Consider the following 27,424-nt stretch of genomic DNA (forward strand, 5'->3'; position numbering starts at 1 on the left):
TGTGTCCCCTACCTAGACTTTGCCAGGAGGCAGGCTGGATGGCAGAGGAGAGTAGTGTGGCGTGAAGACAGGTGACATCAGGATGGAGCTTCTGCCCACCTGTGTGAGTGTCAGTGACCAAGAGCCAGCATTACAACCCAGAAGTCTGAACCAGTGGGTACTAGTACCAATGAGATGGGTACTGGGGAACAGGTGGAAGCCCCAGACTCCTGCCTAGTACCTCGGTTAGGGGGGCAGGCAGCGCCTTGGACAGATAGGGGAGGAATCCCATCTACATGCTAGAGAAAACAGAGACAACCAGCCTACACCTGGCCTGGACAGAGCAAGGGGACAGGGAAGGCCACATTTCTGAGTAGATGGTGTCCCGGGCTCCCAGGCCACTCAGCTACTAACCCCAGAGCCCACTGCTATGGCAAAAGATTCCCATCTTCCAGCCAGGTGGGTACACCCTGACCCACAACCACAGAGGACAGTAGTCAGGACCTCACCCGGGCTGGGACAAGTTGGGCAGCTGTCCGAGTGTGGGCATAAGTGAGCAAGGCTCCGTGAGTTAGCACATTCAGTAGGTCAGATGGGGATAAAGAGGCTGTAAGAGCCTGGGTTGGTGTGCTGGCAGCTAGAGGAAGCACACACTCGCATGCCCAGGCTGGCAGCTAACACTTGAATTCCCACTTACTGACAGCTGGACCAGCTATTGTAAATCTACCTGAGGAAATGCTGTCAGGACAGGACCAAGAGGTGAAACTGATTTGGTGCCTTAGCTAAAGGCCCTGTAGAGAGGGAGCCCAGCACCCTGCCGGGGTGATAGACCGTGGAGGACAAGGTAACGTGTCTGAGGCTGCCCAGGATCAGCAGGTGAGGGCCAAGCCCTGTGTCTCACAGCAAGCGAGCCCTTCCCAGCTATGACACACTGAGTCCTCCACAGAGCCTCTCACACCTCCTCACTAAAGATCAAAACCAGGGTCCATGATGGGAACCTCCATGAATTATTGCTGTTCTCCCAGGTTCTCAAATTCTCTGTGGACAGGGATTGATCTGCAGGGACCAGCTTGTGCTGGTTTACCCCAGACCTTCCTAGTTTGAGTGCTGAATGTCCACGTCCCTGGAAACCCCCTCAGTCCCAGGCAAACCAGGACAGCTAGTCCTTCGAGCAGATCTGAGCTTATGCAGTTGAAAGGGGAGGGGTGGCCTCTTTAAAGAAAAAAAATAGATGTAAACCACAAATAGAGGTTTACCGTGTGAACCGGGGGCCCAAGAGCCGAAGCTTCAGTAGCTTCACTGTCATCTCCCTCTACCGTGGAAAGTTTCAACTACTTTTGGAGCCGGCCCAAACTGGATGTGACTCTAGGCTCTGTCCCTCACTGGCGGTGTAAAGCTGGCAAATGACTTACACTCTCTGTGCCTTACTTCTTCCCTTCCAAAGCAGGGACAATCACATCAGAAGACATCATAATGGTTACACAAGATAATATGGGTGAACGTGCACACACACACACACACACACACACACACAACATGTGGGAATACGCTTTCGCTATCCCTCTCCAGTGCAAGTCTGCTGACTGAGTGAACTGAGGCCAGAGAATTCAAGGCACCAGAAACAGTGATGAGGAAGGAGGCAGACAGGCCACAGGGAAAGCTGCTTTGCTCAGCACACGGGCAAGATGTTGGCCCCAGGACACACTTGCTCTGCCTCTGGCCCACTGAGTCATTCACAGAAAGCCCCAATCTCCTCATCTCTATGCAGAACTTGTGGAAGCTTGCCTTGGCCTTGGCCCAGCATTTTGTGACCAAAAGATGCAGAAATGTCTGTGCAATTTAAAGTGTATTTGGGGCACCTGGGTGGCTCAGTGGGTTAGGCCTCTGCCTTCGGCTCAGGTCATGATCTCAGGATCCTGGGATCGAGCCCCGCATCGGGTTCTCTGCTCAGTAGGGAGCCTGCTTTCCCCTCTCTCTGCCTGCCTCTCTGCCTACTTGTGATATCTCTCTCTCTCTCTGTTAAACAAATAAATAAAATATTAAAAAAAATAAAGTGCACTTTCAGGGTCATGTGGTTGGCTCTCTTGGTTAAGCATCTGACTCTTGGTTTAAGCTCAGGTCATGATCTCAGGGTCCTGAGATCGAGCCCCACATAGTACCTCCATGTCAGTGGGGAGTCTGCTCCTCTCCCTCTCTCTCTTCCTCTCCCCCAGCTCACTCACACATGCATGCTCTCTCTCAAATAAATAAAATACAGTGCATTTTAAAAAATTATTAAAAAAAATACAGTTCATTTTCCAGCCAAAGGGCCAAACCCATGGAGATTGAAGAAGGGTTCTGGTTAACTGGGCCTGAAAATTGCCCAACACTCTGGGATTACTGATTCATCTCCTTGTTCTGAATCCCTAACTCTTGCCAACAGTAGATCAAGGAGGCTTGGCCAGGGGGATGGGTGATATTCTACTCTGATGAAGGGCCCTGGGGAGGAATACTGAGACCCCAGTGGTGGAGGCCTCTCCAGGAAGCACCCAAAGGTGTTTCCTCTGTCTGTGGACACACCCTTCCAAGACCATCCTGGGAAGTGGCCAGGTTTGGGCCTAAAGTGGCCTCCCTGTGTCTCCTCTGAGTAGAAGAGACCAGGCCGCTTCTCCAACCAAACTCCAATGTCAGAGCGAGAGAATGAGTGCCCAGCCCAGGGAAAAGCTACCACCAACCAGGAAGGTACCTGAGCTTACCTGCTTTGTGTTCAGGGGGCCCCCATAGCAGCACCTTGCTTTGACTAAATGACCTCGGGGATGGGGAGCTCACCCCTCTTGGGGCAGTCCATACCTGTGCTGGCCAGCTCTGTTGGCAAGTGGATCCCAGGGAGGGGCTTGATTCTGCCTTCAAGCCATTCATCCTTCCTTACAAGGCTTGAGTGGGTCTGCTACTTCTCCATCGGCACCCACTGGACCCGGGGGTTAGGGAGTGAGGCCAGTGTGCTACCTGGTAACTTTCACCTCCCACCTTAGCGGTGACTTGAACACCCTCCCTGCTGCCCACCACATATGTGGACCCTCACTAGCGACCACATTAACGATCCAGTGCCTGGAGGTTAGGACAGGAAAGAGTGGAGATCCCATCCAAAGGGGCACGTGCACCCGAATGTTTATAGCAGCAATGTCTACAATAGCCAAACTATGGAAAGAACCTAGATGTCCATCAACAGATGAATGGATAAAGAAGATGTGGTATATATACACAATGGAATACTATGCAGCCATCAAAAGAAATGAAATCTTGCCGTTTGCGACGACGTGGATGGAACTAGAGGGTATCATGCTTAGTGAAATAAGTCAATCAGAGAAAGACAACTATCATATGATCTCCCTGATATGAGGACGTGGAGATGCAACATAGGGGGTTAGGGGCATAAGAGAAGAATAAATGAAACAAGATGGGATTGGGAGGGAGACAAACCATAAGTGACTCTTAATCTCACAAAACAAACTGAGGGTTGCTGGGGGAGGGGGGTTGGGAGAGGGGGAATGGAGTTATGGACATTGGGGAGGGTATGTGCTATGGTGAGTGCTGTGAAGTGTGTAAACCTGGTGATTCACAGACCTGTACCCCTGGGGATAAAAATACATTATATGTTTATTAAAAAAATAAGAAATAAATAAAATAAAAAAAAAAAGAGTGGGGATCCCAGTGAGGTGGGCCTGATACCCCTCCCCATCTGCTCCTCTCCTAACCCTCCTCTTTGTCTTTTGATCTCAGCCCCCACCCCAAGCCCGGGACACTGTCCCTGGAACCTGTTTGCCCTGGAGGGCACCCGCCACTCCCGCTCCGTCAATCCATCTGTTTCTGTGCATTCCTCCTCCCGGGAGGGACCCCTCCAGTCTCTGGCTGGTCTGTTTCCTGCCTACCGCCCTTTTACAGCCGGGAATGATCAGGCTCAGAGAGTGCCAAACTCCCTCAAAGTCACAGAGGAAGTTCATAAAAAGGGAAACCTCCAGCGGTGCCCCGAGAAGCCCCGATTTTCCAGTGTGCTGCTCAGGGCCATCTAGGGGAAGACACCGCCCTCGTCCCCCCTTCTCCCCCGCTCCTCCCCGCTGCGGAGCTGAGGACCCCTCGGCGCCTGCGCTCCAGACCTGGGCGAAGGGGGCGTGGTAGGGAGAGGAGTTTGCCACCACCCCTCCTGGCCCCGCCCGCTGCTGGAGCTTGTCCCCTCACCTCCGCGCTCACTAATTGGTCTCTTCTGACAGCCGGCGGGAGCGCTCCAGCTGCGCGGATCCGAGCGGTGTCATCCGCTTAGCGCCCTCGCGCCACCCAGCGCCCCCGCCCCGCGCCCCTCCCGCCGCCACTGCCCCCACTCTCCGCTCTGCACTCCGCGCGGCCCGGGGCATGCTCCGCGCTCCTGCGCCCGGCCCGGCTGCGGCGAACGGCTCTGTCCGCCCGCGGAGACATGAGACGCAGCCCGGGGACCGTCCTGGCCCTTGGGCTGCTGTGCCTCTGCCTAGGTGAGTGGCCGCGGGCCCCCGAGCGCGGGGTCGGGGCTAAGCGCGGGTGCTGGCACTGCCCGAGTGGGCGCCGAGGGAGAGCCCTGGCTGCTCATTTCCACGGTGGGACTCGGGCGGGGAGACCGGACGCGGCGGGGTGGGGCGATACTTCCACCTGCCGGGCTCGGCGGGTACCCTGGAGACACCCCGATTTGGAGCCAGGATCATCTGCTGCCCTTGTCTTCTTCAGAAGGGAGGTTTGGTGATTGCTTTGAAGGCTGCTGGGGCACCCTCCTCTGCCCAGGGCACTGCCCCTCTCTGGGCGAGGGGTTCCAGGTCTGTCCATTGGTGGGTTGAGATTGGCCGCTAACTGGGTTCTAAGTGCCCCAGATGGTGCGCGTCCCTGACAAGCCTGAGCGGAGTCTGAGCCTGCAGGAGGTGGTGGAGGAAGGACCCCTTCGCAGCTCCCAGCCCATTCTGATGGTGTGCTGGAGGTTGGGGAGGGGACTCCCAGCCTGGCCAGACTGGGTCCAGACCTGGGACCACGCAGATGTGAAGCTGTCCCTCCTTGTGTCTGTTCTCTTGCCTGTTCTCTCCCTAGCCCAGGCCAATTTTGCCCCTCACTTCTTCGACAACGGGGTGGGCAGCACCAATGGAAACATGGCCCTGTTCAGCCTTCCTGAGGACACCCCTGTAGGTGAGTACCCCTGGCACCCACCCTCTATTGGTTTCTCAGAAGGTGGCCCTCATTCCCCTGGACACAAGGACTGAACCCGTGACTCCTCTGAGCCTATGGGACACCCAGTGCCAGGCTGTGGGCCCTCTGGGGCGCCCTGTTTGTGCTCTGAGTTCCCCTGGGCAGTTGCAGGAAAGGAGGTCACGGCTGTCATGGAGACCTAAGCCAGGCCAGTCCTGGAGACCCAGCTGCGGCTGCAGGGCCCAGAGACAGGGCCACCCTAGACAGCAGGCAGCAGTTGGCAGCTTGATGAGAACCCCAAAGCTTGGCCACAGCACCGCCCCTTACTATTGTGACCTTGGGCAAATATACTTAGCTCCTGGAGCTTCCGAGCTTGGGATCTTTAGGCTTTAAACAGACCTAAGAAAGTCCAACTTGCTGGGATATGCATGAGAAAGGGGGAAGGGGGAAAGAAGAGGTTCTCCCTTCTTCCCTCTCTCTCTGTCTGGGTTGGGCGCACTGAGCAGAAGGATAGCAGTGTAAAAGATGCATCTACTTAGAAATCCCCGAAGAACTAATTCAGATACGGAGGCATAACACTGCACCCTGGGTCACCCCTCCTGTCTTAATGGCTCCTTCCTTTTCTCCCATCCCCCATACCAGGGAAACCCAGTCTTGGCTCCCGGGACTGGAAGAAGCCCTGGGGTTAGGCAGCCCTGAAGCTCCTCTGTCATCTGTATTATGGCTTACAGTCCGCACAGTGACTGACACTAACATCTCCCTGATGGTTGTAAAGAATAAGGGTGGAGGGGAGGAAGCAGCCCGCGGGGATGAGCCGGTAGCCAGTGCTCACTTCGGCTCAGGACCTTTAGCTCTGGATTGAATACCTGCCTTAGAAACAGCTGGATCCTTCGTCTGAATAGATGCCACTTTTAGGAAATTGGGGTCCCAGATTCTAGTCTCCCTTCTGTGTCTCTTTCCAGGTTCTCATGTTTATACTCTAAATGGGACAGATCCCGAGGGAGGCCCTGTCTCCTACCACATCAGCTTTGACCCCAGTGCTAGAAGTGTCTTTTCTGTTGATCCCAATTTTGGAAACATCACCTTGGTTGAAGAGCTGGACAGAGAGGTATGGAGAGATGTGAGAAGTACTATCTCTCAGGTGTGCAGACAAACCTCTGTGGGCTGGAAGTTTCCCTAGAGGTCATTCCTGGAGAGGTCCTGTAAGCCACAGAAAACTGACAGCAGATCAGGACTGGAAAGAGTACTTTTTTTTTTTTTTTCTATATGTAACCTCTATGCCCAACACAGGACCCGAACTCATAACCCCAGGATCAAGAGTCGCATGTTCTACTGACTGAGGCAGCCTGGGAAAGAGTGGTTTAAAGAGTGGGTCTGAGTTTGGTAAACCTCCACACCTCTATTCCTCTGCACCTTTCTGAACCTATGGGTGCTGGGACCTGGGCTACATTTCTTTTTTGAGCCTCACACCAGGATGTTGGGCCTTGTGGACCCCATAACTGGACCTACACTGTGGGCTTACTGCCAGCTCTGGTCCGACAGTCAACTTACCCTGCTGTAGGCCAGGGTTGAGAAAGGAAAGTTGGGTCTCAGAGGCTGCTGTAGGGACCACGAGGGGGACCTATCACCATGCACCCCTCCTCAGCACCCCTGGGAGCCTGCTGACCTCAATACCCTTCCTCGCTGGGATCCCACCATGGGCTAGGGAGTGCTTGAGACACTGCAGACCTGGACCATGGAACACAGAGAGGTGTGGGAGAGATGGGGAGGATGCGGAGGAAGAGAGGGGAAAGAAGAAAAAAGGGAAGACTCCAGCTTGCTGGGATGTCCAGCATACTGGTTAGCGTCTGTCCTCATTCTAGCAGGGGAACATTCTCTCTTTGCCTCAGTACTACTGCGGGTTTATGAGAACGCCTGATGTCCCAAGACCCGAAACAAGGTCTCAAGCATGGCCAGAGGCAGATTTTGGTCGCCCTGCCTTGCACCAGGGCTCCCTTGACATGCCCATGTCTACTCTGGTGGGCTCAGTGGGGGCAGGGAGAACCTCCCCCCGCCTCAGGGTCCCCAGGTACATCAGACTCCCAGACACTCACTGGAGCCTTATGCTTTACAGAGGGAGGATGAGATCGAAGCCATCATCAGCATTTCCGATGGCGTGAATCTGGTAAGTGTGGCCCTGAGCCAGCCCCCTGGCAGCACCTGCTCCCTAGGCTTGCCCACAGTTTCTCCTCCCTCCTAGGGGCTCTCTGGTAAATCCAAGCTGAGGCCCTCCAGTGTGCTCACAGGACAGGGCTGCACCAAAGGAGGCCAGTGGGGATGTGTTCCCATCTGCCTCCTCCAACCAGCTCCCGCCCAGTCACCCAAGATGAACGCCTGGGGCCCCAGACCTAGCTGCTCCTTAACCTCCTCCCCCACAGACACCATTCCCACCCGGCCCTCATCAGAGCTTGCCGGGGTGATCACAGGGGCTCCCCAGCTTCCAGGCTACCTGACCCCAGTCCATCTCTGAAGTTCAGCCAGAGCCATCACCGTGAAACGTTAGGCTTGGCCATAGCCCGGCTGCAGAAACACTCACGGCAGGTCCCCACTGTCCTCAGGATGCGGTCCAAGCCCCAGTCTGGCCCTCAGAGCCTCCCCATCCAGCACTATCTGCCTCGCCCTCCTTCCCTCTCATGTTCAGCTTCCCGAACATCTAGCCCCAAATCTGCTTATGTTCTCTGAACTCATCATACATGCCACTCCTCTTGCCTTTGCATGTGCTGTTCCTTCTTCCAGGCATACCTTTCCACCTCTTTCCCTCTCACCTGCTGAGGAGCTTAAATCTCACTCCTCTGTGAAGCCTCCCTGCAGTCCCCACCACTGGCTGGACTAGGTGCCTCCTCTCGGGGCCTCTGGAGACAGCCTCTTAGACCATGTGCCCACAAACCCAAGGGGTGTGTTTACCTAGGCCATCATGCCCCAGAGTCAGATAGCACAGGGGGCTGTCCACAGTGCCTGGCCTGCCACTGTTAGCACCCTGCGTGAGATCACCACCTTTCTTTTTTACGGGGATCTTGCCCTGCCATCCCATTTTGCAAAACAGGCACCATCAGACTGTGTCTTCTGTCTCTGGGATGGAGGGCAGTGTTCACATCTAGTGGTTGCTTCGTAGTATTTGTTGCATGAATGAAGAAAAAAAGAAAGGAAGGAAGAAGGGAAGGAAGGGAGAGAGGGAAGGAGAGGATGAAGAAGGAGAGACATCAGGCAGAGACATACACCTGGGCTATTAGAGGCCACTGTCCCTTTATTGCCCAGAAAGTCTCACTGCCCCAACTCCTGTCCCCTTTGCTCCTTCTCAGGTGAAAGAAAAAGTCACGATCCTGGTGACCGATGCCAATGATGAGGCCCCCAGTTTCATCCAGGAACCCTACGTTGTCCAGGTTCCTGAGGTGAGCAAGAGGCCTCTAGGCAGAGCCGATGCACTCCCGACCCAGACTCAGCCCAGCCTTACCCCTGGGCTGCCCTGTGACCTGTCCCCCTGGGGACCAGCCCCTGAGTGATGAACACCTCCTCATCCTAACTGCCCTCTACCCTCCGGAGAGCCCCCACTTCATGTCCTCCCCTCACCTCTGTTGCCATCCCCTCACACATTCGTTTTTATCCACAGGAATGTCCATTTCCCGTTTTCTGTTATAATATATGTTTATTGTGGAAATTTGAAATATATAGAAAAGTAGAAAAAAACAAATTTCTCCAGCCTGAGACAATATTGTCAAATTTTGGTGGTATTCTTTCTAGTCATTTTGGGATTACTGGATTTATTTTGTTTGTTTTATTTACATGACTGTGACAATACTAAACATATGCTTTCTGTATGCTATTTTTCACTTAATTTCACAACATAAGCATTTCCTCAGTAATTGTGAAGTTTAGGTAACTGTCGTCTTAATAGTTTCCACTTAGTGCATAGTCCACCATTGACTGGATGAGTCCTTTACATTTGGATGTTTAAGATGCTTTAGATTTTTGCTGTCATAAAAAACATCAAATCCTGAACATTAAACATCAACATAAAACTTCCATATAGCTAATTAGAATCATTTCCTTAAGAAATGGTCCAAGATGTGAAGTGCTGAGGTTGAAAGCATGAGTTACCAGAGGGGGACGAGCTGGCTCTCTCCCCTCGGGTGTGTCTCCCCATCCTTCCCCAACATTGGGGATTCTCGAATTTTTTAATGTTTGCTAATTCAGTAGGAGGAAGATACTTCGTTTGGGCTCTAAATGGTATGTACGCGATCCCTGGTAATGTGAAATATGTCTATTAACTATTTCCGCACTTCATGTTTAAACGCTTTGTCTAACTGGAGTCTTATTTTGAGAGGATGTCTGTTCACTCCTTTCTTTCCCCTTCCTTCTTCCCTGCACCCACTCACCTACTCTGACTTTGGCTGCCTCTTCTCCAGCAGGGTTCCCTGGGTAATCCTCCCCTCTTCACCTCTATTCAGCCCTTCACTCCCTGACTCCATCTTTCTATGGCTCCCTTTACCCCCAGTCCCCTGAGCGTTCTCTCACTGCCCTGGGACTGACCCCTCCCCCACCCCATGGCTGTGACCCCTCAGGACTTACCTACTGGGAGCAGTATCATGAAGGTGCATGCAGTGGACAAGGACACAGGCTCTGGAGGGAGTGTCACCTACTTCTTGCAGGTAAGGAGGGGCATACTGGTCATTACCAGAGGCCCGGGTTAGAAGGGACACCTGGATGGCCACCACCCCAGCTCCATCGCCAAGGCTCTGAGTCAGCATGTCCACTCTTCCCAGAGATAGTCAGAGATGTCACGTCAGCTTCCGGGGGCTGGGGCTGCGCTGGTGGGGAGATGAGAGGAGTGTGGGTGGAAGCCGTCTTCCCCGGACCGGCCCACCCTGGCTCCGTCTGCGTTCCCCGCCACCCTCTCCCTGGATCTCCAGGACCCTCAGCTCTCTAACCCCAACCCCTTCCCCAGGAGAGGTCTGGGCACATTACACCCACACAGGGTGGGGGAAAAAAAAAAAACTGCCTGGCCTAGAACTGAGGAGAGGCAAAAGGGCAAAAAGGGGATCTGTCCCCCACCCCGTTCCATTCCCCCAACCCTGTCAAAGGCAGAGACCCCTTCCCGTACCTCGTCCTCCTCCCTGTCCTCCTCCCTGGGCTCTGCAGGAATCAGCCACACCTCTCACAGCTGCTGTTCCTGGGGCCACTCCTCAATTCCCCCCAGGGTTAGTCCCTGGCTCTCACAACTGTCAAGGCAGTACAGCCTGGTGGTTGATGACAAGGCTCCTGGAGAAATCCCCCGGGCTCCACCTGTACCGGAAAGATGCCGCCCCCTCTTGGGGGGACCTTCACCCCCTCATCTAGCTCTCCCAGCTCTCCCTCCTCATGTGCAGAACCGGAAAGGCACAAGCCCATCTTCACAGGTTCTTGTGGGGATTAAATACACGTGCAGCTCCGATAACAGCTCGTGACACACAGTACCCTTTTTCCAGCTTGAGGATCACCTTCTGTCCCCACCCACCCTCCACCACCCCCCAGGCTGCCTGTGACTGGCCCCTAGGCCCTTCCTGGTTGAGGTTCATGATCCTGAAGCTTGTCTCCACCACTGTGGCTTCTGAGCCCCGACGCCCTCTAGGTTAGAGCACTCTGCTGCCACGTCTACCTGCTGGAAAGTCCAGGCCAGAGCTGACCTGGAAGCTGGGCAGTGAGAAGCCTAGGGCCCTGCCGGGAGCACGTTGAGGGATGGGAGGGGGACCTTCGGGGCCAGCAAGGCCAGCATTCCTGTGACAGAGGACAGTGAAGACCCTATCAGAAGCAAAGCAGCCATTCCTGGGCCAGCCTGGGTCCCCCTCCGAGGACTAGCATGCCCCTCATTCTTACAGAATGTGCACGCCACCAAATTCACCCTGGACCACCACAGCGGCGTGCTGTGCCTCCGGGCTGGGGCCACCCTGGACTACGAGAAGGCCCGGGCCCATTTTGTCACCGTGGTTGCCAAGGTAACTGAGAGGGAGGCACTGAGAGCCTCCAGTCTTTCTTCAGCCTTTGCCAAGGGAAGCAGCCTGGGGACTGGAACAGAGTTTGGTTCTGTAAGGGAGTGGGGGCGCTTTGGAGGGCTGAAGGTATGATGGCAGCGGGGGTGGGGGGGTGAGGCTGCTCAGAACCTATGTTGATGTGGACCCCGCTCGGACATGGACGTAGTCTCCAGGGAGGCTGGAGTGTGGGGGCTGGAGAGGGTATATTCGGTTCTGGACGATAGTGTACGTCCCGTGACAGGCCAGGTTCCCCTCCTGAGAACCAGGTGACCATGGCCTGGAGGCCCGGGTCCCTCCCATCCCCCACAGCCTGGTCTCTAGGCACTTCCCTTTCTCCACCTGGGCTTGCTCACCTCACCCTCTCTGGGTGATCAGTGACCCTCTCTGTGCCTCGGGTTTCTTATCTGCCCATCCCGAGGCAAAGCAGTTCCTCAGATTTCTAAAGGGCAGGGAGCAGAGCCGCAAGTCAGCTGGTGCTCCCCCAAGGTGGCGCTCTGTCCCCTCTGGGCTCAACATTGTCTCTTCCAGGAATAGGATGGCCCTTGCTGGTCACGTATGGCTGCAGGCCATCCCTCTGCAGCCCGTAGCACTTGCCCAAAACTCTGTGAGGGCTGGGCCTCCTGGGCACACACCTGCATCATACAGCCCCCTGTCGTGCTCTTAGTAGGTTCTCAGGAGTTGGAGGCTTGGCTTCTGGCAGGAAGGGGAGTTTGGCACTGACCCCTCCTCTGACATTTGTCCAACATAATTTCCCAGGAGAATGAACTCACTTTTTTTCCCAAAGGAACACTTGAGTGCCTAGGGCCTACAAGGCGCTGACTAAAGACCTCCATGCATCAGCTCATTTCAGTAACCTCTGCCAAGGAGGAATTGATCTCCAGGTGACAGGGGAGCAGACAGAAATCAGAGAGGGAAGCTGGTCTTGAGGCCAGGAAGTGGCAGAAGCCAGATGCCACCGGGGGCCATCCAGGACCCAACCTCTCTTCACTCTCTGGTTCTCTCCCAGGATGGCGGAGGGAGGCTGCGAGGGGCCGACGTGGTATTCTCCACCACCACCACAGTCACAGTCAATGTGGAGGACGTGCAGGACATGCCCCCTGTCTTCGTGGGCACACCCTACTACGGCTATGTGTATGAGGACACCCTTCCGGTGGGTGGCTGGCCCCTCAGCCCAGTGTCCCCTCCAGACAGCACTGCCCCGGGATCCCCTGTGGCTTGGCTCACATGGCTGGCTCTGGATGGGCTCAGGCTCAGCCCAGGTGCATGTCCTTTTGCCAGTGGGAGTGGAAGGGAGAGGAAGCAGGTGCTGGTGTGTGGAGCGCCTGCTGGGTGCCAAGACTGTGACAGGCATTTCTTCCCTCATTCCAACTTACTCTAATCCAGCTGCTAATGTTCAACCCCTCAAAAGGGCTGAGAAGAGAGCCTGGCAGGTGGCCCATTGCTTTGGTTTGGGTGGGGCCTTTTCTACACCATGTGTGGGCAAGGGAGGTGAGATTCCTTTATGCCTCCCTAGCTCCATAGCCTGGGGTCACTCAGACCAATGTTTGTCCTGAAGGCCCAGTTTCAAGGCCAGCCTCAGCTTCCTTCCCCTCAATGCAGTCTTTGCCCCTGGTGTTTTGGTGACTATGCTTGTCTTCAAGCCTCTCAGGGAAGGTCCTGCCCCCAACCCTGGCATCTAAGGCCCGGCCTCCTCTCTACCCCTGAGTCCTCAGCCTCCAAGCACCCAGCCAATCTCCCTGCTGTGCCTTTAGCCTCTGCCTAAAACATGCCCCCAGGCCTGAGGCTCCTTGCCCTTCTCAGGTCAGCCCAGGCACTCTTTTCCTTGACATCTTCGGCTGAGATGGGAGCTCTCTTCTCCGCTCCCACACTCTGCCCATCCCACCTTGGGATACAGCCATGTATTTACATGTCCCCTCATCTCGGACAGACTGAGAGCTCCCTGGAGGCAGAGACCAGGCTGGAGCCAAACTTCCCAAAGACTCTGTAGAACTGAACTGCATTGTCACTTTCCCTTTCCCTGGTCTGATGATTCTAGACTTGAGGAGATAATGAAAACACTTTCTGAGGACTGCTCACATGCTGGGCCCAAGCTAAGGTACCACTTGTCCAGAAGCTGGCAGCTGAGTGATAGAGATGAGCACAGAGTGAGGGAGAAATGGCAGGCTCCTCTGGTGGGGGCCAAAGGCAGGGCCGGGGGAGGCCAGCTGTCCTGCCAGGAGCTAAAGCATTGCTGAGGGAGAGCAGGCAGCATGGGGACAGTCAAGAGGCAGCCATGAGTGTGGACAGGCGGAGGAGAAGGGCCTGAGCAGAGGGCTTAGAAGGGGGAGGCAGGCTGAGGTGGAGCATGCTTGTTAGTTGTGCCATCCATGATCAAACCCTTCGAACAGGCCCCAGCCGGGGCCCAGGAAAACATCCTAGTACCTGGACTTTGCATCGGACCCTACTGTGGCCAGCCCCTCTCTCACCTGTCTCTGACTCTCCCTCCGTCTACCTCCAAAGGCAAAAGGTGGATGAGGCAGCAAGGGTGAGGCTTGAGGGCTGGATAGTAGAGGCCAGAGCTGAGTGTGTGTGTGGGAAAGGAGGGGTGTGAGGAGGAGGCCTACTTGAGGGGCCTGAGTGTCCCTGGGTGGCCATGTGCTAACCTATGTGGTGAGGAGAAGCAGGGCTCAGGCTGTCCCTCCAGCCCTGGGAGCCAGTGTGTGCTCCGATCTCCCTGTAGAACTGGTGTGGGGCCACACAGAGGCCTGGCCCTTTTCTTGGGTGGCAGGAGCACCTCCCTCTGAGGGGGGAAAGTATTTGAGGGGAGGGGAGAGCCCCAGCCATACCGGTTGTCCTCAGGCAGCTACTTCTGTTCCCCCAAAGGGCTCAGAGGTACTGATGGTGGTTGCCATGGATGGAGATCGAGGCAAACCCAACCAAATTGTCTACAGCCTCTTGAATGGTAAGTCTGGGCGACTTTGAGGACAGGCCCATCACTGGGTGACCAGAGTGACCTGCCCAGGTCTCTCTGGGTCCCAGTTTCCTCATTTGTAAAGCCAGAAGTACAAGATATATTGGGTGGGGGGTCTGGGTCCCTCCAGGAGGTGACAAGTCTCTTGGGCATGTGCTCCTGTTTGTCACTATGTCCAGCAACAGCGAGAGAAGCATGGGGGGGGGGGGCACTGAAAGCAATGTGGGCGGCTCCAACTTGTCCCTTCACCCTGGGCACACGCTGATTAACAAGAGGGAGTGGCCACATTTCTTACACTTTTAAAAATTACTGGTTTTTTCCCTCCTCCTTTTTTTTTTTTAGAAAGGGGAGGGGCAGAAGGAGAGAGATAATCCTAAGCAGGCTCTACTCCCAGCACAGAGCCTGACATGAGCCTTGATCCCATGACCCTGAGATGACCTGAGCCAAAACCAAGAGTCAGATGCTTAACTGACCGAGCCACCCAGTCACCCCTCTCATTCTTTTACATTTCTGGCCTAGAGCATATAGTTGAATTAAGAGAATTAAATGCAACGATGATAGGACATTTCCTACCATTAGCCCAAATATGGACAAGAAAATTGAGGCTCAGAGAAGCTAAAGGAGCATCCCACATTCCCATTTGATTTGAACCTAAGTCTCCTGTTTCCAAGACTCTTCTTTGCATAACTGAGCAGCAACTGAGCAGGTCATGGTGGCCCCGGGTGGGTGGGTTCTGTGGCCCCACAGGCCAGTCCCCACAGGCCCAGGCCCCTCAATGGAATGGTCATGCTTGGTGCCTGATCACAGATATGCACATGTCTCTGTGCTCTCACTCAGACCCCTTCCCCTCCCCGACCTAATCCCTGGGATATGCCTGGTGCACACTCTCCCTCCAACAGCTCACGTATGCGTGAATGTGCCCCCATCACTTGTGGGCTCCTTTCCTCAGGCACACAGACACTCCCCTCCCAGACACCCCCCACCCCATTGCTCCCCGTCCCTGCCCTCCACCTCTGCAGCCTTCCCACAATTACCCAGCACCTGCCATTCTCATGTCTTCTTTCCTCTCCCTCCTCGGTCCTCCTTTCGCAGCCTCTGGCCTCTTTCTTCCCTCTTTTCCTTTCTCTCCTCTCTCTCTCCCTCCTTGTCTCCTTATCTCTGTGTCTGTTTCTCCTTTTCTGTTGCCGTCACACACACGCGTGTGCACGCACACACACATGCATACATACGTCAGTAAGAGAAGCCAGTTCCATGAAACCTGAAAGCCAGACTCAGAAGTGAGTTTAAGTCCCAGCTCTATGCTCTACACGTGCTGTGAAATCTTAGACAGATGACTTAGCCCTTCTGAAACTCAGTTTCCTCATTGGCAAGATCCAGATGGTAGGCAGAGAGGCAGGCAGAGAGAGGGAGGGAAGCAGGTTCCCCGCTGAGCAGAGAGCCTGACGTGGGGCTCAATCCCAGAACCTGGGATCACGACCTGAGCCGAAGGCAGAGGCTTTAACCCACTGGGCCACCCAGGTGCCGCCCCGATAGAATTACATTTTATAGAGACCTCAGTGAGGGAGGAGCATGGGGCAGCCTGCCTGGCCATGTGTGGAATTACATTTTATAGGGACCTCAATGAGGGAGGAGCATGGGGCAGGCTGCCTGGCCATGTGTGGAACTGCAGGGCATGTCTTTCCCCCTTGACAGGGAGTGACGGAGCCTTCGAAATTAATGAGACATCTGGAGTCATCTCAGTCATGCAGAGCCCTGCCCAGCTTAGGAGAGAGGTGTATGAGCTGCATGTACAGGTACCCTCCCTCTAGCTTGGCCCTTCCTCCTACCCTCCGGCCCTGGGAGATTCCAAAGTTGATGAGACCCAGCCCACCTCCAGCACCCCACCTTCCACCCAGGGAGGGAGCTGGCTGCTGCTCCAAAGAGCACCTACATCACGTAGCCTGGGTGAATGTTGGAGCAGACACACAAAGCCCCTGGCAAGGGGAGACGTGAATTCACAAGGAGGTAGGACTGAAGCAGTGAGGTCTTGAACATGGGGAGGACCCAGCAACTGGAGATCGGTGAAGGGCATCACTGGTGGGGATGAGGGTGGGCTGGAGGCACCATGGGCTAGGAGAGCCATGTGAGGCAAGGAGGTGAGAGCACATGATGGACTAGCGAAGCAGCAAGGAGTCGTGAGCTAGAGCCAAGAGTTCATGGGCAGCATGTGGACAGAGAAATGGTTGGATCCAGGCTGGGGCCAGAGGAATGAAGGTCCTGAATATGAGATACAGTTTTTTTCCTGGATCAGGGCCAGCTTTGTGGGCGTGTGGTCTATGTAATTACATAGGGATCACCGTCAGAAGGGTCCCATGCTGGGCGTAATGCTCTGCTCTTGCTGTCTCAAAATCCTTAATAATTTTTTAACAAGATTTTTAAACAATTTTTTTAAAAAATTTTGTTAGGAAATATTTCCATTTTTCACTGAGTCTGCAAATTATGTAGCTGTTTCTCTCCAAGAGGAGTAAAGAGACATTGAAGGGTCTTGAGCATGATTAGAGTCTTGTTAAAAGGCTCATCTGTCTGCTTTAGACCAGGGGCGGCAGGGAAGGGGTATGGCAGGTCTCAGATTCAGAGAGTTTGGCAGACAAAGATTTCCAGGACCTAGTCCTGGCAACAGGAAGTTTGTGTGTCTGGAAGAAACCCAGGACTCTGCATGTTCTAATCTCCCAAGTGACTCTGGCACCAGTTCCAGCCTAAGGTTTGAGAACACTGGTCCCACCTTGAGTTTGGAGGAAACTGGATGAGAGGCAGGGAGGCAAAGCCATTAGTTAAGGCGATAAATGAAGAAGGCTCTTAGGGATGGAGGGAGGTGGAATAGCATAAATAGACAAATTGCAAAATATGAAGGAGGCCGACTCCACAGAATGTGGCTGTGAGGGGTGAGGGAAGGGACAGGGATGGGGCATTTGAGGTGGTGTCACACCATCAGGAGCACAGGAGATGAGGCCGGTTAGGGAGGACAGGCATGGAAAGCTTCTCTGTCTCAGGAACATTCAGGTTGAAACACACAACTTGGATATACAGGTTTGGAACCTGGGGAGACAGTGTCAGCCTACAGGTGGCTGTGGAAGGATGGTTTTGGGGAATGGGATCACCCAGAGAGTGGCCGTGGGGACAGAGGAGCACTGGTTGAGAATGCAGCTGTGGGGGCCCTGGAGGCTGAGTGAGGATTGAGGGGGGGGGTGGGCAGGTGAGGGAAACCCAGGAGCAATCAGAGAGCTAGAGAGGAGCCTGCAGAGAGCAGGGTCACATTAGCAGAGGACACTCAGGAAGGCAAAGGAGGTGACAGTGGTGCACGCAGCATGGAAATTGGTGTGAAGGTCTCCGTTGGGGATGGGCTGAGAGCGGAGGAGGAATTAGGAAATGGAGGTGTAGGCTTCTGAGAAGGGATCCAGGATAGCAGCTAGGGTGTGACGGAGTGGTGTCCCGGGAGCAGAGTTTTAGGATAGGTAAGACAGAGCATGCTTAAAGAACAAGGGCAGGGAGGTCCTTGATAGTATCTGTCACAGGGAGTGGTTCACATGGAGCCTGTGGATTCTCAGCCCTGGCTTTGCTGCCCGTGTTAGTTATCTGTTGCTGTGTCGGCGCACCTCCACTCCCTACAGCCTCCCCGTGGCCAAATGGACACCAGGACAGAATGTGGCAGAGCTGGGATTCAATCCCGTATGTCTCTGGATGCAAAGAGGGGCCAGTGTGGGGAGATGGAGAAAGCACTGGCGAAGGAATCAGACACACCTAATTGTGTGTTCTTCCTGTTCCGGCTCTGCCACTCACTAGCTGTGTGACCCCCAGGTGACTACTTCACCCCTCTGTGCCTCATCTGAGAAACGGGATCAGTACTAGCACCATATTGTTGCCTGTGGCTGTTGTAACATTTCCACAAGCTTAGGGTCTTAAAACAGCTCACATTTGTATCTCGCAGTTTCTGTGGGCCAGGATTCCTGGTAAGCCAGGTCCACAGATTTGAGGTCTCTCATGTAGCTGCCATCGCATTGTTGGCCGGGACTGGGTTCTCATCTGAAGACTTGACTGTGGAAGGATCGGCTTCCAGGCTCGCATGATTATGGGCAGAATTTAGTTCCTAGTGTCCTGTTGGCTAGAGATCCCCATTAGCTCCTTGAGACATGAGCCTCTCCAACATAGCTACTCATCTCATCAGCGCCAGCAAGAGAGACAGTCTGCTGGAATACAGACGTTATAATCCTTGTCGTCTAAATCACTAAGTATATGCCATCACCTTTGCCACGTGCTATCCGAAGTCAGTTGCTAGGGCAGGCCACACTTAAAGAGAGGGGATTATACATGAGGATGAACATGTGGAGGCGGGGATCCATGGGGCCATCTTGGAGTCTCCTACCACACAGCAATAGCCACCTGCCCCCACCCCAGGTGACTGAGGTCAGCTCTGCCGGGATCCCAGCTGCCCAGGCCATGGTCCCAGTCACCATCAGGATCGTGGACCTCAACAACCATCCGCCTACGTTCTATGGTGAGAGTGGACCCCAGAACAGATTTGAGCTGTCCATGTATGAGCACCCACCTCAGGGAGAGATCCTGCGGGGCCTCAAGATCACCGTCAACGACTCAGACCAGGTGTGTGGTCCTGCCCTCCACCTTGTCTTCCAAGGGACTTGAGCTGAGAGCTCACCAACCTTCACTGCCTATGTCCCAAGGGCCTGGCAGGTCACAAAATGAATGAAACAAGAAGGTGTAACCAAGAGAGAGATGGGGGACAGTAGCTAACCACAGACTCTCTGCTTAGCCTAAGGACATTCACAATCAGTTAAAAAGTAAAGCCAGCCAAACAGAAGCCTCCCTGTATTAGATCCCCCGGGGAGTTTTTGTGACCACTTCCCATCACCTCCTCCGCCCGGCAGAGGGCTAGGCTGTGTTTGTTTGTTACCTGGCTTAGTCTCCATAGCCTGCTAAGTCTTTCTGATCCTCCATGGCCTGGCTGACAGAAGGAAATAATAATACTCACCTGCCAGGGTTAAGGGCATAAGGAAGGCTCCTCACTTAGCATGACCATCTAATGAGTTTCTATTCTCACTCATCTTCCCATTGCCTCCCTCCAAACTCTGTGGTCCAGGGAGCCAATGCTAAATTCAACCTGCGGCTGGTGGGACCTGGGGGCATCTTCCGAGTGGTCCCACTGACAGTCCTGAATGAAGCCCAAGTCACCATCATTGTGGAAAACTCAGCCGCCATTGACTTTGAAAAGTTCAAAGTGCTAACCTTTAAGGTAGGTGATGCTTTGCACCGCCTTGAATGGGGGGTCCTAGGAGCTCATAGCAGCTCCTGGATTCATTCCTGAGGGGTCTCTGTCGCCTCCTGCCCCTTCTGGCCCTCCTTTTTCCCTCTCGGTTCCTCTGCCCCTCCTGCTGACTGGGGGAACAGGAATGGGGGCGGGGAGGGAAGAAGGGGAGGGTACAAGGGCCTGCTCCCGCTGCTCACACAGCCTCACTAAGCCTCTGTTCCTAAATTACCATTGTCCCAGGAAAGCACTGGCATTCAAGGTGCCATGTTAATAGACTAAGACAGAAAAACTATTTGATTATCAAGATAAATGTATTTCTCATAGGCATTTGACATCTATCATCGATTCTGATAAAAACTTTAGCAGAAGTTAAGAAAAAATACTCCTTTGTATCTGTGATTTTTTAAAATTATGAACAATGTAAATAACGAATATTAGATATATACATAAATACTATATATTAATAAAAAGGAAAAACATACTTCACTAATATTATTTAAACTGTTATAATTATTTATAATTATACCTACATATACCACCACAACAAACATCATGCTTAGAAGTGAGAATCTAAAAGCTTTGTATGAGGGATGCCTGGGTGGCTCAGTTGGTTAAACGGCTGCCTTCAGCTCAGGTCATGATCCCAGCATCCTGGGATCAAGTCCCACATCGGGCTCCGTGCTCGGCAGGGAGCCTGCTTCTCTCTCTGTCTCTGCCTGCCACTCTGTCTGCCTGTGCTCACTCTCTCTCTCTCTCTCTCTGATAAATAAATAAAATCTTTAATAAAAATAAATTAAAAAAAGCTTCGTATGAAGTCAGAAAAAAATTGTTGGTGCCTGCTATCACCACTGTTAGTTAGCACTATTCCTGGAGTAATGTTATTCCTGCATAAAGAAAGGAAATAAGAAGTATGAACCTTAGAAAGGAAGGGACAAAATTATCATTATTTGTAGGTGGTGTTATTGTTTGCTTAGACAAATCTAAGAAACGTTGGAAAAACAAACACAGCAAAGCTGCTAACATGATTGATTATAAACTTAATACACAAAATTTGAGTGTTCCTGAATAAGAAAAATAGCAAAGAGAATAATGGAATAAAAGATCCTCTTTTATAATAACAACTAAAAGATAAAATTCCTAGTCATTAGGATAATAAGGAATATACAACATCTAAATAACAAAAAAAAAAAAACACAAGAATTTAACAAAGGGATATAAAGAAAGCAAGAAATGTAAAGGCGTACTTTGTTTAAAAAATGCAAAGTCTCATCAGATGAATAAAGAATCCAGTATCATTTCGATTAAGTCTGATGTAGAATTTCCTTTGGGGATGGGGAGGAGGGTTAACATTACACTGATTTTTATCTGGAGGAATAAACCTGTAAGAATAGGAAAACAGAAAGAATATGAGGCAAGAACTTCCCTAACAAATATTAAATTATATTATATAGCAAAATAATTTTTCAAAGTGAAACTAAAAAGGAGTAAGCAAATCAATGGGACAAAAGAAATTGGGCCAAATACAACCATAAGCAGGCCTTTCGAGACAGTGGGCCTTAGAGGTGCCCCCTGCAGGTGGCGGCAGGCATCACAGGCTGATGTTGGAGACTGAAGCAGGACAGGGCAGGTGTCCGCCCGACCATGCTGGGACAGTGGGAAGGCTTTCTGCCTGGTGACCACCACCCAGATAAGTCCTTATTTTCTTTCCTTCCTCAGCTACTGGCCATTGAAGTGAACACTCCAGAGAAGTTCAGCTCCACAGCAGATGTTTTGATCCAGCTCCTGGACACCAATGACAATGTCCCCAAGTTCACCTCCCACTACTACATTGCCAGAATCCCTGAGAATTCTCCAGGAGGCTCCAACGTGGTGGCTGTCACAGTGGGTTGAGGACTAGCCCAGGGACTAGGGTTGTGGTTAGGAACCCCCACGAAGGAGGCTTGGTAAATCAGAGAGACCTGGGTTCCAGTTTGAACCACAAAGCCCAAATGCATTAACTGTGTCCTTGGACAAGCTACCTGACCTCTCTGAGGCTCAGTTTCTTCTTCTGTACAATGGGGATAACAATACCTCTCAGGACTCTAAGGAGGACGTAGGCAAAAACCCCGAAGTCAGGGCACAGGACTCATCTCCTTTTCCTTTCTCTTTTACAAAGGAGGGATATATACCTTCTAGATCTAAACCTTTTGGTTCTTCCAACAGTTGAGACCTCCTGGGTAGAAAGCTAGGGCTCTGGAGCAGGCCTTCAGATAAGTTTCTGCCCAGTTGGGTAAACCCCAAATCCCCTTGTGTTGCCAGGGAAAGCAGCTCTCAGACACACGACACACATGTTGGGCTGCCAACATGCCCCAGCAAAGGACAGGGACTGCTAAGAGCTTTCTCTCTTCCAGGCTGTAGATCCAGACACAGGTCCGTGGGGCGAAGTCAAATACTCCATCTATGGGTCCGGGGCAGACCCGTAAGTAGATCCAGAATTCTGGAAAGAGCCTTGGGCAAGGGATTTGGGAGGCAGGGGGCAGAGGGGATCTGGGCGGAAAGCAGGAGGGACCTAGACCGGGTTGGAGAAATGAATACAAGCCCAGTGGGGGAAAGGAAAACAGTAGAGAGCCTGAAGCAGAGGTTCAGGGATCTAAGAGAAGAAGGGTCACTGTCATGGCCTGGAGTTAGGGAGGGGTAGGCTTTGGGTGGAAAGGGAAGGGCTGTGAGTCTGAGTCTGGGTAAGTTCAGGGTTAAGAGGTGGGTGAGTAGATGGGTGGGCCTACCTCCATCAGACTGCAGGATTGGGGAAAGGATCAGGTGAGCTACTTTGGAGAAGCTGCATAATGCATTAGAGGTAGGTCACTCCTGCAGGTGTGTGTGTGTGTGTGTGCGCACACGCTCGTGCCTGTATGCACGCACCTGTGCTTGTGCACACCCAAGCCTGAGCTCCCTGTGCCTGGCAGCTTCCTGATCCACCCGTCCACTGGGATCATCTACACCCAGCCCTGGGCCAGCCTGGATGCTGAGGCCACAGCCAGGTACAACTTCTACGTGAAGGCAGAGGATATGGAGGGCAAATACAGCCTGGCCGAGGTCTTTGTCACTCTCCTGGATGTCAATGACCACTACCCGCAGTTTGGAAAGAGTATCCAGGAGAAGACAATGGTGCTGGGGACCCCGGTGAAAATTGAGGTGAGCTTTGAAGGCAACAAATCTTCCCTAAAAGCCTCGTTCTAGCTGCTCCAAGAGGCACCATAGCAGAAGAATTTATTTTAAAATAAAACTAGTGGCTTCCCAATATGAGCAGAGGATTTTAAGGTTCATTATACATCCCATCCCCAACTCAACCCAGAAATAAACTCTAAGAGAGAAACTATTATTGTCACTTTACAAAAGAAGCAGTTGAGGCTTGGGTAGCTTAAGTATTTGGGTTGCTTTTGTTCACACAGTGGTCTGCCTGTTTTCAGAGCAGTGCTAAGCAAAACTGTCTTCCTAATGTGGATGAAGCATGAACTCTGAAACCCAAGAGACTTGACTTTGAATCCCATCTCCCCTCCTTCTCTATATCCATCCTTAGACAAGTCACTTATCCAAGTTTTTGTTTTGTTTTGTTTTGTTTTAAACAATACCTACCACCCAGACTTGTTCTGAGGATGGAATGGTATAATACACATAGGGGGGCTGGCACAGACCCTGGCTCATTTAATACTTCTCCCAACTCCAGTCCACTCCAGGTAGGGTTAGGATCATTTCCCTTCAACCCAGCAAGCCACATATGATTTCTTGGTTTAGCCAGGGTTCACAAGTGTCATCCTTGAAGCCCAGCTCTGTCCGACCCTCCCCACACACAGGCCACGGACCAGGATGCAGAAGAGCCCAACAATCTGGTGGACTATTCCATCACCCACGTCAAGCCAGCCAACGTGTTTGACATCGATGCACACACAGGGGAAATCCGGCTCAAGAACTCCATCCGCTCCCTTGATGCCCTGCACAACATTACCCCTGGCGGGGACTTCACATGGTCCCTAGAGGTGCAGGCCAAGGACCGTGGCTCCCCATCCTTCAGCACCACAGCCTTACTCAAGATTGACATCACAGACACTGAGGTGGGTACCAAGTCTGCGTCGGGGAGAGGGTCAGAGGGCCAGCTGAGGCCTTGCTGCAGTGTCGTCAGAGGAACAAAGACCATCCCCAGCCTTCCTCCAAAAGACACTCAATGCTAGCAAAGGTTGCTTCTGCCATCAGACACATAGGCTTTGGAATCAAGTAGAAATCCTAGTTTCAACACCTTTTAACAGTGTGATTTGGGGCTTTGCCCGGCCTCTTCTTCCTTTCCTGTAAACTGGGAATAGTGATGGCTCTTTCGCATGGGTGTTAAAAGGCAGAAGTAAAATCATGGTACATAGTTATCAGCTCAGTATCTGGCAGAAAATTATCACTTAGGGGGGTCCTGATTCACTTGGACAGAAGAGGCCCTCCATAACCAAGGTAAGCAATCCCCTAATCTCTCAAGGAAAGAGTCCAGCTAATGTGGGAGTTCTTAATCTGAAAAATGTTGTTTGCATTATGCTCTCTTGCTGTGCATTTTTCTGGAGAGCTGTATGCGTCACATTTTCTCTGTGTGCATTTTTTCTGGACCGAAGCCCATAGTGCTCATCAGATTCTCCAGGGATGCTTGACCCCAGAAAGATTGTTTTTTAAACCATCAGGCTTCAGGGAGCTCATGAGCCCTGCTCCGTCCTCCAGGGACCGGGCAGGAGCCACGGAAGGCAAGGGGAGGGCTCTCTCTTCCAGATGCTGTCCCGAAGCCCCATGGCCGCCTTCCTGATGCAGACCAAAGACAACCCCATGAAGGCTGTGGGTGTCCTGGCTGGCATCATGGCCATCATAGTGGCCATAACCGTCCTCATCTCCACCGCCACCTTCTGGCGCAATAAGAAGTCCAACAAGGTCCTTCCTGTGCGGCGCGTGCTCCGTAAGCGGCCCACCCCGGCGCCTCGAGCCGTGCGCGTCGAATGGCTCAAGTTCAGAAGGACCAAGGCTGCTGCCAAGTTTGTGCTCAAAGAGGATCCTTCCAATGAGAACTGCAACAACAACAGCCTAGGAAGCACACTGCCCCCCAAAGCCCCAGCTCCCCCTCCACCACCCACAATGGCGCCCAAGATGGGCGTGGCCCCCTGGACTGTGCCTACAGTCTCTGGCTCACTCACCCCTCATCAATCCCAACGGTCACCAAAACCCAAGGTGGGAAGCCCTGTCCAATCAGCTCTGGTCTCTGAGCTCAGGCAGAAGTTTGAGAAGAAGAATGTAGGTAATAAGGCTTACTTCTAGCATGTGTCCTGTGGATCCTCATTTCCCCAGCCCAGTTGTCCTACCACTTGGACCATGCTCCCCGCCACCCACTTCTTAGGGTCATCTCTGTTTTGAACCATGATGTAAGCCCCATATCCATGGCTCTGGATACGCCTTGGATGAGGGATTTCTCTGTTTATGGGATGCAACTGGAAAATACTTCCTCATCACCCAGTCGTTGGCACAGCTCTGACGCTCCTCATTCCACAGAGGCTGGGAATCCACAAAGAGCCAGCTCTGGGTGTCTTGTGCTCACCAACCTCAGACCTCACAGAGTCCCTCAAGTCCTCTTGGACCCTCAGCATCCTCAGTTGAGGACCAGGGCCCTGGCTACATGTGGCCAGGCCAAGGGGGACCTGGATCCTGAAGCCTCCAGCTAAGAGCAGGAGCAGGAAAAGGAGTCAGCCCTGGCTAAGGTTGTGGTCAGTGACCCCTGCAGGCTGGAGGAGAGTGAGTGCATCAGGGCAGGGCCATAATGCACTGAAAACTAACACTGACTGTGGGGCTGATCCTCAGAGCTATTGGAAAGATGGGAGGTGGTGCTGGGCAGAGTTTGTGGGCCCCTGCTGTACCGATACGGGACCAGAGGACAGAGGTATGAGATGACCCCAGCCAGGGCTGTCCCAGGTGGGCCCAGAAATGTCCAAGCTGGAGCCCTGCAGTGGTCCTAGAGACACCTGAAAGAGCCGCGAGCCCCTCCCTAAGGCGCTGCCCCACCAGGAGTCCTGGAAGAGACAGGGCAGGGCTGAATTTTAGAGAGATCTGTTTTTATCCTTCTCACATGATATAACCTTGGGAATTCTGTTAAAATTCCCTGAACATTCACTTCCTCATTTGTAAAATGAAGTCAATCAGTCCTCACTGCCTCACTCGCAGGGCCAAGGTGAAGACTGAAGTAAATGTGATAACAAGGGCTTTAGCCAAGTGCAAAGCACCACAAATGCAGAGTATTTTTCTGCAGGCCAATTCTCTGGGGTAAACTCTTCCAGAAAGTATTAGGAGCCTTTCAAGCTGTTCTGCCAAGCACCCCCAGGAGGGCCTGTGCTGGGTTTGAGTGCAGCCCCTGATCGATGGTGGCCAGAGCTGGACTATGTCACTGGCCTTGACTGAGGATCCCCCAGTTCCATTCTCCCCCACCACATCCCCCATGCAGCCCTGGCCAGCCACCGTCAGAAAGGACCAAAGCTGGGCAGCACATGAAGCCCAAGCCTCCGTTTTGCCAAGAAGACAAATGGGTTTCCAAGGGAGGAGTGATTGCTAGAGGCCACACAGCAGGTTGGTAGCATAGACCTGGTCAGAGGATCCTGGGTTCTCTATGTTTTCCCCTGGCTGGGCACACATCGTCAGCTTGTGACAACCTGCTGCAGGAGAGAAGACGCACAGGCCTCTATGCTTAGCACAAGGAAGTTCTGCCCAACTTCAAGGAACCCTGCTTTATGAGGAGTCTGGCCATGTGTAGGGAGGGGGAAGTAGAACGGTTCTTTGCATCTTGCTCCCCTCATTAATAACTGCTCTGGAGTATTGTCGGTGATTTTATTTAAACCGATTATATGCACATGCACTTTTCTTGATCTCTGAGTCTGTGTTTCAAGGTGTTACTCAGATATGCCGATGTGTAAGCTCCTGGCTGGCGTTTCTGCAGTCCCCACCCCAGAGTGTATTAAGAAGTGAAACTAACAAGCTGGGATCCCGGACTGAACAAAGAGGCATTTTGCAGCATATATTTCAGGAGGGGACTGCGCTGGACTATGTTAGTTCTGCATGGGAAATGCAACATCCTTCCAATTTGCATGCGATCAACCTCTTTTGTAAATGGTCAATAAAATCTGTTAAGCAAGGGCCAAGATGACCTCCTGTTCCCTCCTTACGTGTGTGTTAGCTGACTCACAGGGATCAGTCTCCCAGACATCCAGGCTCTGCCTGCCTCCTGGCTCCTTCAGCAGGTGGATTTATCCCCCAGCCCCCAGATCTGACTCCGTGGGAGGCTGCAAACCTTTGTGCGAAGGGCTATGCATATACCTCTAGTGATAATATTTGCAGGGCTTGTCTATCTGGTCGTGCCCCTCAGGGGCCTGGACTGGGCTTTTCTCCTGAGCAGGACAAGCCCCAACAGGGTTGCTTGGGAGGGAATGGACTCTGGAGCTAGAACTAATTAACCCCCAGCCCAGCCCGTTGAAGGCAGGGATTGGGACACCCGACATGGACACAAAAGCCTGGGCAGCCGTGCAGTCTCTGGGACAGTGGTCATGAGAGCCTCTGGGATAGAGGCTCAGGCCAGCATCCAGGCCCTGGGAGGGGCGTGAGCTCTGGGACAAATCCAGAACTTGAACCAGGGTAGAGGTGATGTGAGAAACTGGGCCTGTGGGGCAGCCTCCTGCACTGAGAAATATGGGGAAAGTACCCACTTGCTGGCAAGAGCCATACTGAGAAAGAATAAGAGGTACAGCCAAACCTAGGGTTCCAGCAAATGTGGAGATACTGCAAGTGACCCCCATCCAGTGGAAGTGAGGCTGGGCCAAGTTCTACTGCATGAAGGAATGGTGAGGGCCCAGGGGCTGTCTGCCCAATCACGCTGGGATGGGCCCGGCCTCTAAGCTGGCATAATTTTAAGCCTCTAGCTACAGAGCTGGGAGACAGGGT

The 27,424-nt window shown here is 52.9% G+C and overlaps 1 protein-coding gene across 1 annotated transcript; it reads left to right on the forward strand.

The window, feature by feature from the left end:
• The first annotated feature begins 4,253 nt into the window (after positions 1-4,253).
• CDHR1 (cadherin related family member 1) lies at positions 4,254-26,616 on the forward strand. The gene is made up of 17 exons (XM_046026267.1): positions 4,254-4,481; positions 5,062-5,157; positions 6,120-6,265; positions 7,271-7,321; positions 8,496-8,585; positions 9,756-9,842; positions 11,049-11,165; positions 12,208-12,351; positions 14,064-14,142; positions 15,844-15,944; positions 18,583-18,786; positions 19,283-19,435; positions 21,167-21,331; positions 21,841-21,908; positions 22,393-22,621; positions 23,281-23,538; positions 24,227-26,616. The coding sequence occupies exons 1-17, from the start codon at positions 4,427-4,429 to the stop codon at positions 24,761-24,763; spliced, it is 2,580 nt and encodes an 859-aa protein (XP_045882223.1). The 5' UTR covers positions 4,254-4,426; the 3' UTR covers positions 24,764-26,616.
• The last annotated feature ends 808 nt before the right edge of the window (positions 26,617-27,424 follow it).

This window comes from Meles meles, chromosome 13 (genome assembly GCF_922984935.1).
Source record: "Meles meles chromosome 13, mMelMel3.1 paternal haplotype, whole genome shotgun sequence".
NCBI lineage: Eukaryota > Metazoa > Chordata > Mammalia > Carnivora > Mustelidae > Meles > Meles meles.